The 16,277-nt window shown below is 54.8% G+C and overlaps 1 protein-coding gene across 2 annotated transcripts in view; it reads left to right on the forward strand.

The window, feature by feature from the left end:
* Positions 1-16,277, forward strand: part of LRP1 (LDL receptor related protein 1) — an 80,770-nt gene that overhangs the window by 51,578 nt on the left and 12,915 nt on the right. For both annotated transcript variants that reach the window (XM_081309660.1, XM_081309661.1), the window contains 27 exons: positions 176-310; positions 497-626; positions 731-857; positions 1,231-1,382; positions 1,464-1,588; positions 1,875-2,252; positions 3,654-3,843; positions 7,018-7,222; positions 7,564-7,756; positions 8,494-8,619; positions 8,820-8,948; positions 9,181-9,300; positions 9,511-9,624; positions 9,857-10,006; positions 10,083-10,205; positions 10,518-10,634; positions 10,774-10,902; positions 11,172-11,294; positions 11,394-11,534; positions 11,619-11,809; positions 12,565-12,748; positions 12,900-12,985; positions 13,182-13,301; positions 13,803-13,990; positions 14,124-14,329; positions 15,141-15,329; positions 15,918-16,066. In XM_081309660.1, the coding sequence (XP_081165786.1) occupies positions 176-310; positions 497-626; positions 731-857; positions 1,231-1,382; positions 1,464-1,588; positions 1,875-2,252; positions 3,654-3,843; positions 7,018-7,222; positions 7,564-7,756; positions 8,494-8,619; positions 8,820-8,948; positions 9,181-9,300; positions 9,511-9,624; positions 9,857-10,006; positions 10,083-10,205; positions 10,518-10,634; positions 10,774-10,902; positions 11,172-11,294; positions 11,394-11,534; positions 11,619-11,809; positions 12,565-12,748; positions 12,900-12,985; positions 13,182-13,301; positions 13,803-13,990; positions 14,124-14,329; positions 15,141-15,329; positions 15,918-16,066 (4,220 nt within the window). The remainder of the gene's footprint in view (positions 1-175; positions 311-496; positions 627-730; positions 858-1,230; positions 1,383-1,463; positions 1,589-1,874; positions 2,253-3,653; positions 3,844-7,017; positions 7,223-7,563; positions 7,757-8,493; positions 8,620-8,819; positions 8,949-9,180; positions 9,301-9,510; positions 9,625-9,856; positions 10,007-10,082; positions 10,206-10,517; positions 10,635-10,773; positions 10,903-11,171; positions 11,295-11,393; positions 11,535-11,618; positions 11,810-12,564; positions 12,749-12,899; positions 12,986-13,181; positions 13,302-13,802; positions 13,991-14,123; positions 14,330-15,140; positions 15,330-15,917; positions 16,067-16,277) is intronic.

Raw genomic sequence — 16,277 nt, forward strand, 5'->3', positions numbered from 1 at the left:
CCTGCGCTGGCTTGAAGAGAACTTACCAGAGCTTCCCCACTGCCCACTGCCTCACCTTCCAAGCACCAGGTGCCTACAGCACTTACCCACCTCTACCCTGACCCACTATGTGACTTTGATCCCCTTCCTTGCCCCTGCCTTGTTGAGCATCTCCTGTTGGCTCCTCTACTTCCAGAAAATGACACCATTTACTGGGTGGACATGGGCCTGAGCACCATCAGTCGGGCCAAGCGGGACCAGACATGGCGCGAGGATGTGGTAACCAATGGCATTGGCCGTGTGGAGGGTATTGCAGTGGACTGGATGGCAGGTGAGCAGTGGGAGAGACCAGGGACTCGGGGTGGGGCAGAGGACTGGGGGGAACATGGGGCCTCAGAAGAAGAGGGAAAGGAGTAGGCAGGAGCCAATGGGGAGCTACATAGGGATCTAAGGGCAGAGGGGTACCAGGTAATATGTCCCCACTGACCTCCCTGAGCCCCACCAACTTCCTCCTCAGGCAACATCTACTGGACAGACCAGGGCTTTGATGTCATCGAGGTCGCCCGGCTCAATGGCTCTTTCCGCTACGTAGTCATCTCCCAGGGTCTAGACAAGCCCCGGGCCATCACTGTCCACCCGGAAAAGGGGTGAGGAGCTAGAAAGGCTGGCTTGGGTCTGGCACTATCACTGAAGAGGTCCCTCTCCTGCATGGTCTGGGGACTGACCCTCCACTTTCACCTCCATCCCGCAGGTACTTATTCTGGACTGAGTGGGGTCAGTACCCCCGAATTGAGCGGTCTCGACTAGATGGCACAGAGCGAGTGGTGCTGGTCAATGTCAGCATCAGCTGGCCCAATGGCATCTCAGTGGACTATCAGGTTTGGACGCATACTCAGCCCTGCAGCTAATGGGCTAGATCCCCCTGGCTCTGTGCTCTACCATTCTGAATCTCCTTGTGATGAGCCCCATTCACGGGGAAGACATGGAACAGGGAGAGTCATGGAGTCTTCTAGCCCATCCACTACCCAGAATAGGTCTTCTCTGCCCTAGGGATGATGGAAGGGTCACTCAGAAGTGGGAAGTGGAGGGACACCTAGAGAGTGGCATCTTAGGCAAGTCAGAAGTCAGGAGGACCTGGACGAAGTGGGGAAAGCTAAATTAAGGGTTCTGTGCAGGCCACACACTGTGCTGGGATATGGGAGCTGGAGGGAAGCATGGTTCTGAAGCAAGGTGGGTACTTCTGTCCCACAGGATGGGAAGCTATACTGGTGTGACGCTCGGATGGACAAAATTGAGCGCATCGACCTGGAGACGGGTGAGAACCGTGAGGTGGTCCTGTCCAGCAACAACATGGACATGTTTTCAGTGTCTGTGTTTGAGGATTTTATCTACTGGAGTGACAGGTGAGGGCCCCGCCATCTCTCATCTGTTCCCTCCCTCCTGGTTCCATCAACACCCTGCTCATACCCTTCCCTTCCCCCCAGGACTCATGCCAATGGCTCCATCAAGCGCGGGAGCAAAGATAATGCCACAGATTCTGTGCCCCTGCGAACTGGCATTGGAGTGCAGCTTAAAGACATCAAGGTTTTCAACAGGGACCGGCAGAAAGGTGAGGCTGAGACCCTAGGCTAGGGAGGAGAGTCCATTGAGGACAGCCAGGTCTAGGAGTGAGAGGGTCTGGGAGAGAGGTTTGACCCACAGGGGCACTTACTAGTGACTTCCAAGACCCCAGGATTGAAGGAGAGGTTTGTCTCCAGGACAGATCTGGATGTCCTGGAGGGTCATCTGAGCTGAGGATGAGCAGGATGGAATTTCCACTGGACTCGGCTGACAGAGGCACCAGTGAGCCTTTTCAAAAGGTGGACTGTGCCCTCTGTAACCCCCTCTCCCCACAGGCACCAATGTGTGTGCAGTAGCCAATGGCGGGTGCCAGCAGCTGTGTCTGTACCGGGGTGGTGGACAGCGGGCCTGTGCCTGTGCCCATGGAATGCTGGCAGAAGACGGAGCATCTTGTCGTGAATATGCCGGCTACCTGCTCTACTCAGAGCGCACCATCCTCAAGAGCATCCACCTATCGGATGAGCGCAACCTCAATGCACCTGTGCAGCCCTTTGAGGACCCTGAGCACATGAAGAATGTTATCGCCTTGGCCTTCGACTACCGAGCAGGCACCTCCCCAGGCACCCCTAATCGCATCTTCTTCAGCGATATTCACTTTGGGAACATCCAGCAGATCAACGATGATGGCTCCGGGAGGACCACCATTGTGGAGAGTGAGCCAGACCCCAAGTGTTCCCAGGAAGTGGGGGTGGGAGGGTCAGTGTAGACTTACAGATATCAGCCAGCCCACCCTACCCTGGCTCTGAATTCTACCTGCTGTAGGTCCCTAGCTAAGGACCAGTTGTATCACTGTGTTGTTGTAGTTACTTCAAAGTTTCTCCTTATCTGGAGTCAGGTGGCTCCCTTGGGGCCTAGTTCTGCCCATAGGTTGCCTACAGTGTTCTCCTGGCAGAGCTCAGTATGCAAACCTAGGCTGCAGACTCGGGCCAAGGTGCAGCTCCAGTCCCTTAGCATTTCAGTAGCTTGGAAAAGCTTCTCACTGTCACCAAGCCCTAGCTTTCTCACCTGATGGGAGACGGGATCCCAGAGATGCTACATGTGAAAGCTTAGCTCAGCACAGAGAAGTCATGCTCAAGGGTGGTTACACCCATAGGACTGTCCTACAGTGACAGACTTTTAGCTCTTTGGAAACTGCTATGTTGCCCCACTACATTTTCTCTGCTGCAGGCTGGTTAGCCCAGTCCTTTTGATTCGTTTATTCATTCCTTCATTTAGTTGGTCCATAAAGATCTGCCAGGAGCTGAATGAGGTGCTTCGTATACAGCAGAGCAAACCTGTTCTCTCTGGGACATCTTCTGTATCATAAAGTCCTGTCCACATGTCTGTAAACAGGCATGTGGGTGTAACTGGAGTATAGCTTTGTACTAAGCATGCACAAAGCCCTGGGTTTTATCTCCAGCACCAGAGGGGGAAAAAAAGTGTCCAAAGCTAAACTCAACACTCTGAAATTATGGCTTGATCAGAGAGATAGGTAGACCCACCCCTCCCTTCAGGCTGTTGGGACTACAATGCAACACAGCCTTTTGGCAGCTGCTCTGTCGTACAGCTGGAAGCTACTAACCCTGAGTCTTCCTCCAGTACCACCATTCGGCTCTATCTCTCATAGTGCATGTGGTTTAAGATATCTCCTTTACCAAAGGATTCAGTTCAGGTCTTTGAAATAGGAAGCTCCCCACTCCAGCCCAAGCAGGAGTCAAGTTATTGAGGCCCACATTGAGGTCTGCACCCCAGTAGGCAGAATTGGTAGCTCTTGAAAAGTGTGAGCACACATAAGCCAAGTTGCCCAAGAGGGGCTGATATCGAGAAGGGTTAGGCAGGTAGGCCGTGGATCACTTGAATGGGTGATGATAATGTGGTCCAGGAAGAGTCAAGGTACTTTGGTACTTGGGGCACCAAAGTTTCTGTGCTGCACCGTACACCCTATACTCCCCATACTCCCCCTTCCAGCCAGAGAACAGGTGCCTCAGGCCATTGGCCTTAGCTCCTGCCCAGGCTCCCCTCTGGTTCTGCTCTTTGACCCATTCCCTACCATGGCTGCTCCTGTCTCTTTACAGACGTGGGCTCTGTGGAAGGCCTAGCCTATCACCGTGGCTGGGACACTCTCTACTGGACAAGCTACACAACATCTACCATCACCCGCCACACAGTGGACCAGACTCGTCCAGGGGCTTTTGAGCGAGAGACAGTCATCACCATGTCTGGAGACGACCACCCACGGGCCTTTGTGCTGGATGAATGCCAGAAGTGAGCTGCCAGGCCTGGGGATTGGGTGAGGTGGGCTGAGGGGGCAGCAGAAACTGCCTCAGGTAGCCCCAGGTTGGGGATGGAGGAGTTTAGAGGTGGGCAGCAACCCAGGTTTCACCCTTCTGTGCTGTGTAGCTTCAGGTGAGCTGCATAACCTCACTGAGCTTGTTTCCTCATCTGTGATATAGTAAAGGGTAATACTCAGGTGCTGGAACCAAAGGGAAGGTCAGGGTCGTGGAGGACACTTTGGCTTTTATGATCGATTCACTCGTCAGACAGCTAAGTTCAAGGCACAGAGTAAGTCCTCTAGTGCTCTAGGACTCAAAACTTCAGGTAAAGAATGTTCACTGAGCCAGGCACAGTGGCGAATGCCTTGTAATCCTAGCAACTTGGGAGGTCGAGGCAGGAGAATCACAAGTTCAGAGCCAGCCTTAGCAACTTAGTGAGGCCCTAAGCAACTTAGAGACCCTGTCTCTAAATAAAATATTAAAAAAGGCTGGGGATATAATGTAGCCAATGGTTAAGCACCCCTGGGTTCAACCCCCATTACCAAAAAAAAAAAAAAATTGTTCACTGAACCCCAGGAATGTGAAATCCACAGGCTGAGCCTGTTGTTCATGCCCCCTAGCTGGGCAGAGCAGTCCTATTCATGGGCAGCAATGATAGCAGCACAGGGCTGTCATGGGGACTGAGAGGCATCATGGAGGCTGTGCTCGGCTCAAGACCTGAAAGTGGGAAAGTCAAAGCCTGCATAGGGAAAGGCCTTTTGAGTCAAAGCCTAGGTGAGGGAAAGCTAAAGGCAGGGCAGGACAGCAAGGGGACCTCCGCAGTTCTTCAGGGTATTGGCAGACCAGGAAGCTGGGGTCGGGTTGCAAAGAAGGCAAGAGGGTAAGCCAGAAAGAACTTGAAGAAAACCTCCTATGGGTGGATGCTCCCCAGTTCCCCAGGGTCTACCTGGGGTCTTGCTCTGTGCTCCTGCAGGGACAGCCCTCACCCCACTGTGTGGGCCTCTCATGACCCACCCTGCACCATGGCAATCCTGGCCCACATGTGGACACTTTTTCCCCTGATTCAGAAGCATTTGGAATGTTTTCAAAAAGCTTTACTAGGAAACTAAGGGACAAACAAAACCCAAAAGCAACTACATAGAAACGGTGAGTGTACTGAACCGAGATTCCTCACCCTGATGTAATTCTAATCCAGCCCCAGCCCAGCCTGCCTGGCACAGCTGACCCAGCACAAGGGCCCTCTGTTCCCTCCTGCCTCAGCATGTCTGGCTTGTAAGGACATGACTGATGACGAAGATCCAGGCTTCCCTGCCATGACCCTTGGTGACCCCACCTGTCTGGGGCTGGCCACAGGGCCTGTCCTTCATAGGCCTGGAGCCTCCTTGGAGGGACCATCATGCTGGGCTCCCTGGCCTGCATCCCACCCCCATCCCAGGGGAAGGTCCCTCATGTTACCCACCAAGTTCCTTTCCTCTCACCCCAGTCAGTTCTGTTGTTCACTGAGCAAGTGGCTCCAGAGAACTAGGGGTGTGCTGAGGACTCAGTAGGGAACAAGAGAGTTGGAGCCCTGCCTCAGGTGTGTCTAGTTCCACTGAGTCGAGGTGGCAGGGAGCTTTTTGACTGTGTGCCCAGGGCGTGCCCTTGACTGGATGTCAGGGAGCATGTTATCACAGAGGCCGTTCTCAGCCCCAGTCTGAAGCTGGGGAAGGGCACAAGGTACACAAGGAGACAGGGCAGGGCTATCTTGAGGGCCTTCTTGGCTAGAAGGAGCAGACACTTTGGGGGAGTTGGAAGGAGCTGTATGGACCAGACGGAGGGGCAGAGGTGAGCAGAGGCTCAGATGACCCTGCCTCCTTACCAAGTCTGCCTGGAAGCTGGCATTGGGGCACTAGAGGGCCTGGGAAACTCACAGTCAGATGGGTAGAAGGTCTGCCATATTCCTGGCTGCTGAGTGCTTGTCCCAGGAAAGCCTTCCTCTGCTCCCACTGTACCTTCCCATGGAGCAACTTTACCAAACTTAGAAGCCACCATGGCGTCACACAAAACCCCACACATGCAAGTTTGTTGATTACAGGAGGAAAGCCACCTCCCACTGTGAATGTGACCTGGGCTGGATCTGAGGGTGTGAAAGTCCCTGGTGGGGACAAGTCAGGTCAGCTCTCACAAGGCAAGGAGAGGACTCTAACTGCTGTCCCAGGACACCCATTTTCTCTGGACAAGCTGGAGGGAAATGGTACCTCTCTCCAAACTCCTATCCTGATTCCATGGTCATCAAGAACCCTTGGCCCTTCTCTAGGATGAGGCCTTTACAATTGCAGCCTTGTCCTCATGAGCTCACAGAGGCTCCGGAGCAGCTCAGCTCCCTGATGGACAAGAAGCATAGTTTTCCTCCATGGCCCTAGCAGAGAAGGCAATAGTTCAGTTGTGGTGGGGGACTTGGTTGGGGGTAGTAAAAAGAGTGAGACTAGAGAGATTCAAAGAGATGAGTCCCCCAGCTGTGTGATAAGAGCAGTAGCTAGGCCAAGGTGGGAGGGGGCAAAGACAGGTCCTACTGGAGAATTCAGTGACATAACTGGCTTTTGTGTCCTTGGGTGGTTCTCCAAATCCAGTGTGTATAAGGGTTGTCTGAGTACCACTGGAAAGTACTGGTTCCCCTGCCCAGCCCATCCCAAGTAAGTGTGAATCTAGGAGAACAAAAGCCCAGGACTCACCACCCAATACATATGGACTACACTGTCACACTGTTATGTTAAATGCCCCCTGAGATCTTAGGAAACTGAGGCACATGGTGGTGAAGTAAATTGCCTAAGGGCACCTACCTAGTGAGTGGTGGAGCCAGGATTGGAACCTGAGTTCCTGACTCAATTGGCTACTTGATCTCTCATCTCAGTAAATTCAGACAGTCATGTCAGAGACACTGTAGTGTGCCTGTGTGTGTACACACCTACACACCATAAATTAGACCAGACCGTGTAGTGGGTGAATTGTGTGAGTAGTAGCCAGGCCCTTCCCAGACATCAGGGTTATGTTGGCTTCCATGGCTGAGGTTCCCATGCCCTGCGGTTTGGTGTATTCCCTGACTAGCCCCTGGGTTCTAGTTGTCTTCACAGCTGGCCCATGCTCTCCAAGGTAGACTCTTTGAGCCCTGTGTTCCTCTTCCCCCCAGTCTGATGTTCTGGACCAACTGGAATGAGCAACACCCAAGCATCATGCGGGCAGCCCTGTCTGGAGCCAATGTCTTGACTCTCATTGAGAAAGACATCCGCACACCAAATGGCCTGGCAATCGACCACCGTGCAGAGAAGCTCTATTTCTCCGATGCCACCCTGGACAAGATTGAGCGGTGCGAGTATGACGGCTCCCACCGCTATGTGAGTCTACAGGGTGGGCAGGCGGACAGCACAGGGGGAGGCCAGGGTCAGGGGATAGCCAGTCTGCCGGTCACAGAGCATCAGAAAAGCAGGTGTGCTTCACAGAGGGAAGAACAGGAAGAGATGAGAAGTCCCACTGGGTCCTGGCCCTGGACAGCCCTCATGAACTCTGTCAGAGCCTGGTTTCCTCATCAGTTAGACAAGGGAGATGGCAAGATGCCTCCACAGGTCCTTCCTGTTCTGTGGTTTCCCAGGCCCTCCTGTCCCTCCTGCCAGCCCAGAGGCAGAGTCAGATAAGAGGCCTGAGCCACACTGTGACAGTGAAGCTGTGGTCTCCATAGGTGATCCTGAAGTCAGAGCCAGTCCACCCTTTCGGGTTGGCTGTTTATGGGGAGCACATCTTCTGGACCGACTGGGTACGGCGGGCAGTGCAGCGGGCCAACAAATATGTGGGCAGCGACATGAAGCTGCTGCGTGTGGACATCCCCCAACAGCCCATGGGCATCATCGCCGTGGCCAACGACACCAACAGCTGTGAGTAGGGCCACCCTCACCAGCCTTACTCTCACTGTGCCTATACACACACTACAACCTGGTCTTCATTTCCTGAGGCCTCCATTATATTTGTATATACCTTTGCCCTCAAGAAATTCTAAAGCATTTACCAATCCTCTGGTCCAGACCCCTCAAGACATCTGTGCACACACATACACAAACCTGCACACTCCTAGGCCCATCTTATTTAAAGCATGTGTGCACACACACAAATCACCCACACCTCCCCAGGTATCATCTACATCCTTGGACAGCCCACCATATACCCTGGTCATTGCCTCCACCCAGAGCCACCATACACTACAGTACGCGGTGTACTGTAGATATTCCATCAGTACTAGGCATGCTATACCCACCTTCAGCCTGTACATGCATATGCGCATGCCCATGCTGACCAGGTGTCCCACACAGATTCACAGCTTTCCCAGGCTTCTCACCTGCTCCTCACACACGCCCTGGGACCACCACTGTACATGTGATCTCAAGGTTCCTTGGATGAAAATCACCCTGAGATGCACCTCAAAGCCCAGAGTGCCCCATCTAGGAGCACATACATCGGCACCTCACCATCCCAACATCCCTTCCTGCCTTCCCAAGGCAGCTGCGCCCCCTGCTGTGAACTGCAGTGCTAGGAGGCTCCGGGGCTGAGTGGGGCACCTTGGGTGTGTGTGCAGCAGAGCACATTCTGAAGCTTGTGGTCACCCGTCCCTGCTCAGGTGAACTCTCTCCTTGCCGCATCAACAACGGGGGCTGCCAGGACCTGTGCCTGCTCACCCACCAAGGCCATGTTAACTGCTCCTGCCGAGGAGGCCGAATCCTCCAGGAGGACCTCACCTGCCGAGGTGAGTGAGTGAAGAGGGGCTGAGAAAGGAGCTGCTGGGGTCATGAGCCCATGAGGGATCATCTCCCAGACTCTCCAGCCCAGGCCCAGAGGCTCTTTTGACAAGGAGGCTCTGACAATGACCCCAGTCTGCAGGGGAGAGGGATATGGGCTTTTAGGCAGGGGCCCTGACTTATGAAGCTCTCCCACCTTCCTCCCCAGCGGTGAATTCCTCTTGCCGAGCCCAAGATGAGTTCGAGTGTGCCAATGGCGAGTGCATCAACTTCAGCCTCACGTGCGACGGTGTCTCCCACTGCAAGGACAAGTCTGATGAGAAGCCGTCCTACTGCAGTAAGGAGCCCACACTAGTCCCTCCACTCCCAGGCCCAGGGCCCTGGTCCTCCTCCCCCAGGCCCCTGGTCAGTGTTGTGACCCAACTCCATGGTTTGAGAAGGAATTCTGGGAGCTCATAAGGGCAAAAGCACCATTAGCCTGGACGGAGCCTATAGCTGGCAGTGAACTTATGCTCACAGTCATAGAGGTAGCCTTTCCCCAGCCTACTGTGACACTCCCCCTTCTGCAGACTCCCGCCGCTGCAAGAAGACATTCCGTCAGTGCAACAACGGGCGCTGTGTGTCCAACATGCTGTGGTGTAATGGGGCAGACGACTGTGGGGATGGTTCTGATGAGATTCCCTGCAATAGTAAGTGGGACCCCTCCCCGAAACCCCAGCCCCAGCCCCAGACCTCACCCTTGCCCTGGCAGAGCTTTTGTTCCCAGGCCCTGGGCATCTAGTTCAAGGCACTCTGAAGACAGGCTGAGCAGATGCTTTGGGCCAGGAGCTCTGTCCTAGGTCCTCCTGGCCCCCCTGGAGGGGACTCTGACCTGACAGTACTGGGTGGCGCTGTTCTAGAGACTGCCTGTGGTGTGGGCGAATTCCGCTGCCGGGATGGGACCTGTATTGGGAACTCCAGCCGCTGCAACCAGTTCGTGGACTGTGAAGATGCCTCAGATGAGATGAACTGCAGTGAGTAACGTCCCACCAGTCCCTCCTGGAGCCTCAGCCCATTGGTCTCCCCTGCCCCATGTCCTCTTGGCATTCCTCTGCCCTTCCTGCTCCTGGACTCCCTGGGATTCAGGGAGCGGGGCGGTGAGTTGTCAACGTGGACAGCATTCCAGCTTTCTGAAATACATGAAGGCGCTGGGGGGCCAGCAGCTAGGAAGGTGTTTTAGGAGGACCCTTCATCACTCTCCATCAGGTGCCACCGACTGCAGCAGCTACTTCCGCCTGGGTGTGAAGGGTGTGCTCTTCCAACCCTGTGAGCGGACCTCCCTGTGCTACGCGCCCAGCTGGGTGTGCGATGGCGCCAATGACTGTGGGGACTACAGCGACGAGCGTGACTGCCCAGGTCAGCCAGTGGCAGCTGGGTGGTAGACGGCAGCCCCTGTGGCTAGCAGTGTCTTCACACCTCCCTCGCTCTGCAGGTGTAAAGCGCCCCAGATGCCCCCTCAATTATTTTGCCTGCCCCAGTGGACGCTGCATCCCTATGAGCTGGACATGTGACAAGGAAGATGACTGTGAACATGGCGAGGACGAGACCCACTGCAGTGAGTGACCACAGTACCCTGCTCACAAAGTAGGAGCCAAAGCATCTGCAGGCTGGGGTTTCAACCTACACCAAGGCTGTGCCCATGCCCCACCTCTTAGTCCTCCTTGAAGAAGAGCACCCAGGGCCTTCTGCCATACCCCCCAGCACCTGACCCTCAGGCTCAGAAATGGACCATCTCTCCGTCTCATGTTGAGCCCCACACACAGGGCTGCTGTGGGCATCTCTTCTATCCTTCCCATGGCATCTGCCCAACTGAGCACCATCCTCCCCTCCCCTCCAGCCATCTAACTACATTCTCTTCCAATCCCAGACAAGTTCTGCTCAGAGGCCCAGTTTGAGTGCCAGAACCATCGCTGCATCTCTAAACAGTGGCTCTGTGATGGCAGCGATGACTGCGGGGATGGCTCAGACGAGGCAGCTCACTGTGGTGAGCAGTAGCTGGGATCAGGTTGGGAGGGATGTGCCCCACCCACACACACACCCTGCAGAGGGGCCCCACACAGCTGTGGGGCATGGCCCTGCAGCTGCCTGCCCCTCAGTCCCTCAGTGGCTCCCTGCCCCCACAGAAGGCAAGACGTGCAGTCCCTCCTCTTTCTCCTGCCCTGGCACCCATGTGTGCGTCCCTGAGCGCTGGCTCTGTGATGGTGACAAGGACTGTGCCGACGGTGCGGATGAGAGCATTGCAGCTGGCTGCCGTGAGTGACAGGAGTCATGAGGTGTGGGTGGGCAACCAATGGCCATGGTTTTACTTTGCAAATGGGGGAAACTGAGGTACAAGAGAGAAAGTGCTTGAGCAAGAGTCCTGCAGTCGGTCAGTGGCAGAGCCATAGCTACAGCTCAGGGGTCCAGACTCCCTGCCCAGCACTCTGCCCATTCTACTACTCAAACCACAGGAGAGTCAGGGGTGGGGGACAGCCATCAGTTGGTGGGGCAGGACTGAGGGGCCCTCTGCCTCTGTCTGCAGTATACAACAGCACCTGTGACGACCGTGAGTTCATGTGTCAGAACCGCCAGTGCATCCCCAAGCACTTTGTGTGTGACCACGACCGTGACTGTGCAGATGGCTCTGATGAGTCCCCTGAGTGTGGTAAGCCCTGGGGTTGAGGTAGAGGCTGGGCACTACTCTAGGCTGTGCTTAGACTGTACCCAGTGAACCAGCTTCATTGTCCCCCACCTTCCTCCCCAGAGTACCCAACCTGTGGCCCCAATGAGTTCCGCTGCGCCAATGGTCGCTGTCTGAGCTCCCGCCAGTGGGAGTGTGATGGCGAGAATGACTGTCACGACCAGAGCGATGAAGCCCCCAAGAATCCACACTGCACCAGCCCAGGTGGGCCCAGTGTGGGCACCCCTCTCTCTCCCCCTTTCCCTGGATGCCTGTGACTCACTGACCCGCAACCTCTACCCACCACAGAGCACAAGTGCAATGCCTCATCACAGTTCCTGTGCAGCAGTGGGCGCTGTGTGGCTGAATCACTGCTCTGCAATGGCCAGGACGACTGTGGCGATGGCTCAGACGAACGTGGTTGCCACGTCAATGAGTGTCTCAGCCGCAAGCTCAGTGGCTGCAGCCAGGACTGTGAGGACCTCAAGATTGGCTTCAAGGTATGCCCAGACCCCAGCTGGGGCTTCCACACCCCCAGACCTGACCACAGCTGCTTGCTCCACCTCCTCATCTACTCATTCATCGTCCATTGAGTGTTTATTGAGTACCCACTCCGCCAGCCAGTGTCCCAGGCTCTGGGGATGCAGTAATGAACAGACAGAAGCCTCTGCTTGGGTGGTTCTCCATCTACCTGGAAGGTGCAGTGAGCAGGATTTGCTGACAGATAAGATAAGAGCTGTGAGAGAAGAGAGAGGATGTCAAGTAGGCAACAGATAACACAGTCCAGGGAGTTCAAGGGAGAAGCCAGCCTGGAGGGAGTGCTGTCAGCCTACAGATGCTATTTAAATCCATGAGCCTCATCAGATCCCCAAGGAAGTGTCGATGGCAAAGTGGAGGTCCAAGGCCTGAGCCTGTGCCGAATGACACTGAGGGGAGGGAGGTGAGAGGAACCAGCAGAGGGGACTGAGGAGGAGCGGCTGCCAAGACAGGAGGACAGCCAAGTGAAGAAAGCACTTCAGGGAATCATGCACAACTCTGTCCAGTGCTGCTCACCAGACACCCTGGGGGAGGCCCAGGCATCAGTCTTGATAGAGAGACATCCAGGGCACAACCTCTGGCAGGGTGGGTCAGTACTTGTGTGCTGTCTGCCTCCCTGTGGCAAGGGCAAGTCAAGAGGACTTCTGACTGTGGGTCTCCTTAGAGGGAGGCCCAGACCTCTGCCACATCCTGAGCCTGAGTCTCCCTGTGCCCACAGTGCCGCTGTCGCCCTGGCTTCCGGCTGAAGGATGATGGCCGGACGTGTGCTGACGTGGATGAGTGCAGTACCACCTTCCCCTGTAGCCAGCGCTGTATCAACACCCATGGCAGCTACAAGTGTCTGTGTGTAGAGGGCTATGCCCCGCGTGGAGGTGACCCCCATAGCTGCAAAGCTGTGACTGGTGAGATGGGTGCTTGGAGGATGTGAGGTGGCCCAGGCAGTTGGGGAATGAGGAGGGAGAGCTGGGACAGCAGAGCTTAAGACAGGCTGGGGGACCAGGGCTGCTAGAACATGCTCTAGCCAGTAGCTGAGCCAAGATCCTCTGCCTCCAGAAGAAGAGCCATTTCTCATCTTCGCCAACCGGTACTACCTGCGCAAGCTCAACCTGGATGGCTCCAATTACACACTGCTTAAGCAGGTACCAAAACACAGGCTCTCCTCACCCCTGTCCAGTACAGCCTCCCCACCAACACTTCCCACTTGGCCACATGGTCATCTCCACTATTGCCTCTCTAGCTAGACTTCTCCTAACTGCAGGCCTTCCCTCCCCCAATGCCAATGTGCCCCTGATGCCATAATTGACTTCTTCCACTTTCCCTACTCCCCAAATCCAGGGTCTGAACAATGCTGTTGCCTTGGATTTTGACTACCGAGAGCAGATGATTTACTGGACAGATGTGACAACCCAGGGCAGCATGATCCGAAGGATGCACCTTAATGGGAGCAACGTGCAGGTGAGGCCAGGGGCAGTTTTCCCTCAGCTGACATGCTGGGAACCCCAAAGATGTGATCTTAGTCCTCCTCCCCAGAAGACTCCCTGTTTTAAAGTCATTTCCTCTTTTCCCCTCCTACTTCCCAGAATTATTTCCCTCTCATCTCTGCAATGAGAGACTTCATGATTCTGTTATCATAACTTCTCCCTTCTTCAAGCCCAGAGCATGAGGGCTAGAAGATTCCTCTTGCCCTTGCTGTCCTTTGCAGGTCTCCCTGTGCCTGACTTCCCTTATACCTATGCTCCAGGCACTGTGGGGCTTGGGTGTGGTCTTGCTCATCTAGACACTCTCCTGGAGCCCTTGCTGATATCCACTTAGTGTCAGGCCCAGGATGAGCATTTTACATCCATGATCCTCCCAACAAGGCCAGGAGAGGGAGCCCTACCCCATTTTATAGGAATGAGAAGCTGAGGGTCCTACTCAGGTCACCCAGGGCTCTTCCTGCCTTGTCCCTGCGTGCAGGTGCTGCACAGGACAGGCCTCAGCAACCCAGATGGGCTGGCTGTGGACTGGGTAGGTGGCAACCTGTACTGGTGTGACAAAGGCCGGGATACCATCGAAGTGTCCAAGCTCAACGGGGCGTATCGGACAGTGCTGGTCAGCTCTGGTCTCCGTGAGCCCAGGGCTCTGGTGGTGGATGTGCAAAATGGGTATGTGAGCAAGGAGGGTTGGGGAAGCCCCTGAAAAGTGATACCCTCAGGTATCCAGGCCCAGTCTCCCTTCAGGCTCCTGGTGGGACCATGCACTGGACCTCTTGGTGTTCACTGCCTATCAACCTGCCAGGTACCTATACTGGACAGACTGGGGTGACCACTCACTGATTGGCCGGATTGGCATGGATGGGTCTGGCCGCAGCGTCATTGTGGACACCAAGATCACATGGCCCAATGGCCTGACACTGGACTATGTCACCGAGCGTATCTACTGGGCTGATGCCCGCGAGGACTATATTGAATTTGCCAGCCTGGATGGCTCCAATCGCCATGTCGGTCAGTGTGCCACTGAGACTGCCCAACATAGCAGGCCTAAGGGGACATAAGTCTGAAGTGACAGGGGATCAGGTTTGCCCTTCCCCTTGCTGCCCTTTGCAGGGCTCCCTAGTAATTAGAAAGTCTCCCTATGCCTGACAGCCCTTACACCAAAAGTGGGCATAAAAGCCAGAGGTAGCCTAGCACAGTGGTGCACACCTATAGTCTCAGAGGCTCGGGAGGCTGAGGCAGGAAGATCACAAGTTCAAAGCCAGCCTCAGTAACTTAGCAAGGCCCTAAATAACTTAGTGAGACCCTGTCTCAAAATAAAAAATAAAAAGGGCTGGGGATGTGGCTCAGAAGTTTAGCACCCCTGGGTTCAATCCCCAGTACCAAAATAAATAAATAAATAAACAGAGGGTATGGTATAAGGACACCACCTACCAAGTAGGGGTTCAGAGTACCCAGGGCACTCCCCAGGACTGGCCCAGGTATGAAGCCACAATTCAGCTTCTTGGTAAGGAGAAAGAGAGGCCTTTCCCAGGTGTAGCTCAGGATAACAGCCCTAAGAGAGGTGGGGATTGGAAGCCTGGAGCTGGGAAACACTCCTGACTTCCTAAGAGGAGCCATATACTATGTAGAACAGGAATTTCTAAGGACAGTCTGCCACTCATTAGTTATGAAACCTTGAGAAGCCACAGACCCATCTGGAACTGGGTGGAGCTCATGCAACCTCACATGGTTAGGTGGGGGCTGAGGAGATCAAGTAGGCAAAGCAGAGTGTCTACACTTGGAGCTGACTGCTGCCGTGCTTGTTTGCTGCACCCCACAGTGCTAAGCCAAGACATCCCACACATCTTCGCACTGACCTTGTTTGAGGACTATGTCTACTGGACTGACTGGGAGACAAAGTCCATCAACCGAGCTCACAAGACCACAGGCACCAACAAGACACTCCTAATCAGCACTTTGCACCGTCCCATGGACTTGCATGTCTTCCATGCCCTGCGCCAGCCAGATGGTAAGTGAGCAAGGGGCAGGAGCAGCAAAGGATGAGCTGGGCAGAGGGCCCCAGGGTGGTATGGGAACCCAGAAGAGGCAGGGTGCTCAGGCTAATGGAAGTTTCTGCTCATCCCCACTCCAGCATTGACTGAGGACTCCTTGCTAGGTACTGGGAAGTTCCAGAGGGCTTAAATAGAATGTGGTTGGGTTCATGAGAGCTTCAGCCCAGCCCAAGTCCAACCATGGAGTCCTGTGGCAATTAGGCCCTGAGGCCAGTCAGGGAATCCAGAGAGGGGTGGGTCTGGGTGCAGAGCACCAAAATGGGGCCCAGGAAACAGGGAGGGACAGTAAGGGATGGCAAAGATGTTTAGGATGTGAGCTTGAGACCCAGCCTGATCTTGGGACCTTGAGAGGATCCTCTACTGCCTCAGGCTCCAGCTCCTTCCTGAAAGAGGCAGGATGGAGGTCCACCTTATCTCCACCCAGGTAGCCTTTGGAAGATCAGAAACTTCACAGAGAATTCTTCCCTCAATGTGCCAGAGGCCAATGACTTGGAGAGTCATAAATCAGGCTGTCAGCTTCCCATTAACCACCTTTTCTCTGGCAGTACCCAATCACCCCTGCAAGGTCAACAATGGTGGCTGTAGCAACCTGTGCCTGCTGTCCCCTGGGGGTGGGCACAAATGTGCCTGCCCCACCAACTTCTACCTGGGTGGTGATGGACGCACCTGTGTGTCCAACTGCACTGCAAGCCAGGTGAGGCTTTCCTCTGGACCCTCGTTGCCTTGACCCCTCACGCCAGTACCCCCAATCCTCCTTGGACCCAAACACCTGCTCTAATATCCTCATACACCTGGTTTTCCCATGCTAACACCCCCACATTTCTTACCCACCTCTTGTCTCCCAACAGCAATACTTTTATACTTGTCACCACACACAGACACCTCCACACCCTAACCATGACCCT

Source organism: Spermophilus citellus, assembly GCF_964194105.1.
Source record: "Spermophilus citellus genome assembly, chromosome: 10".
Lineage (NCBI taxonomy): Eukaryota > Metazoa > Chordata > Mammalia > Rodentia > Sciuridae > Spermophilus > Spermophilus citellus.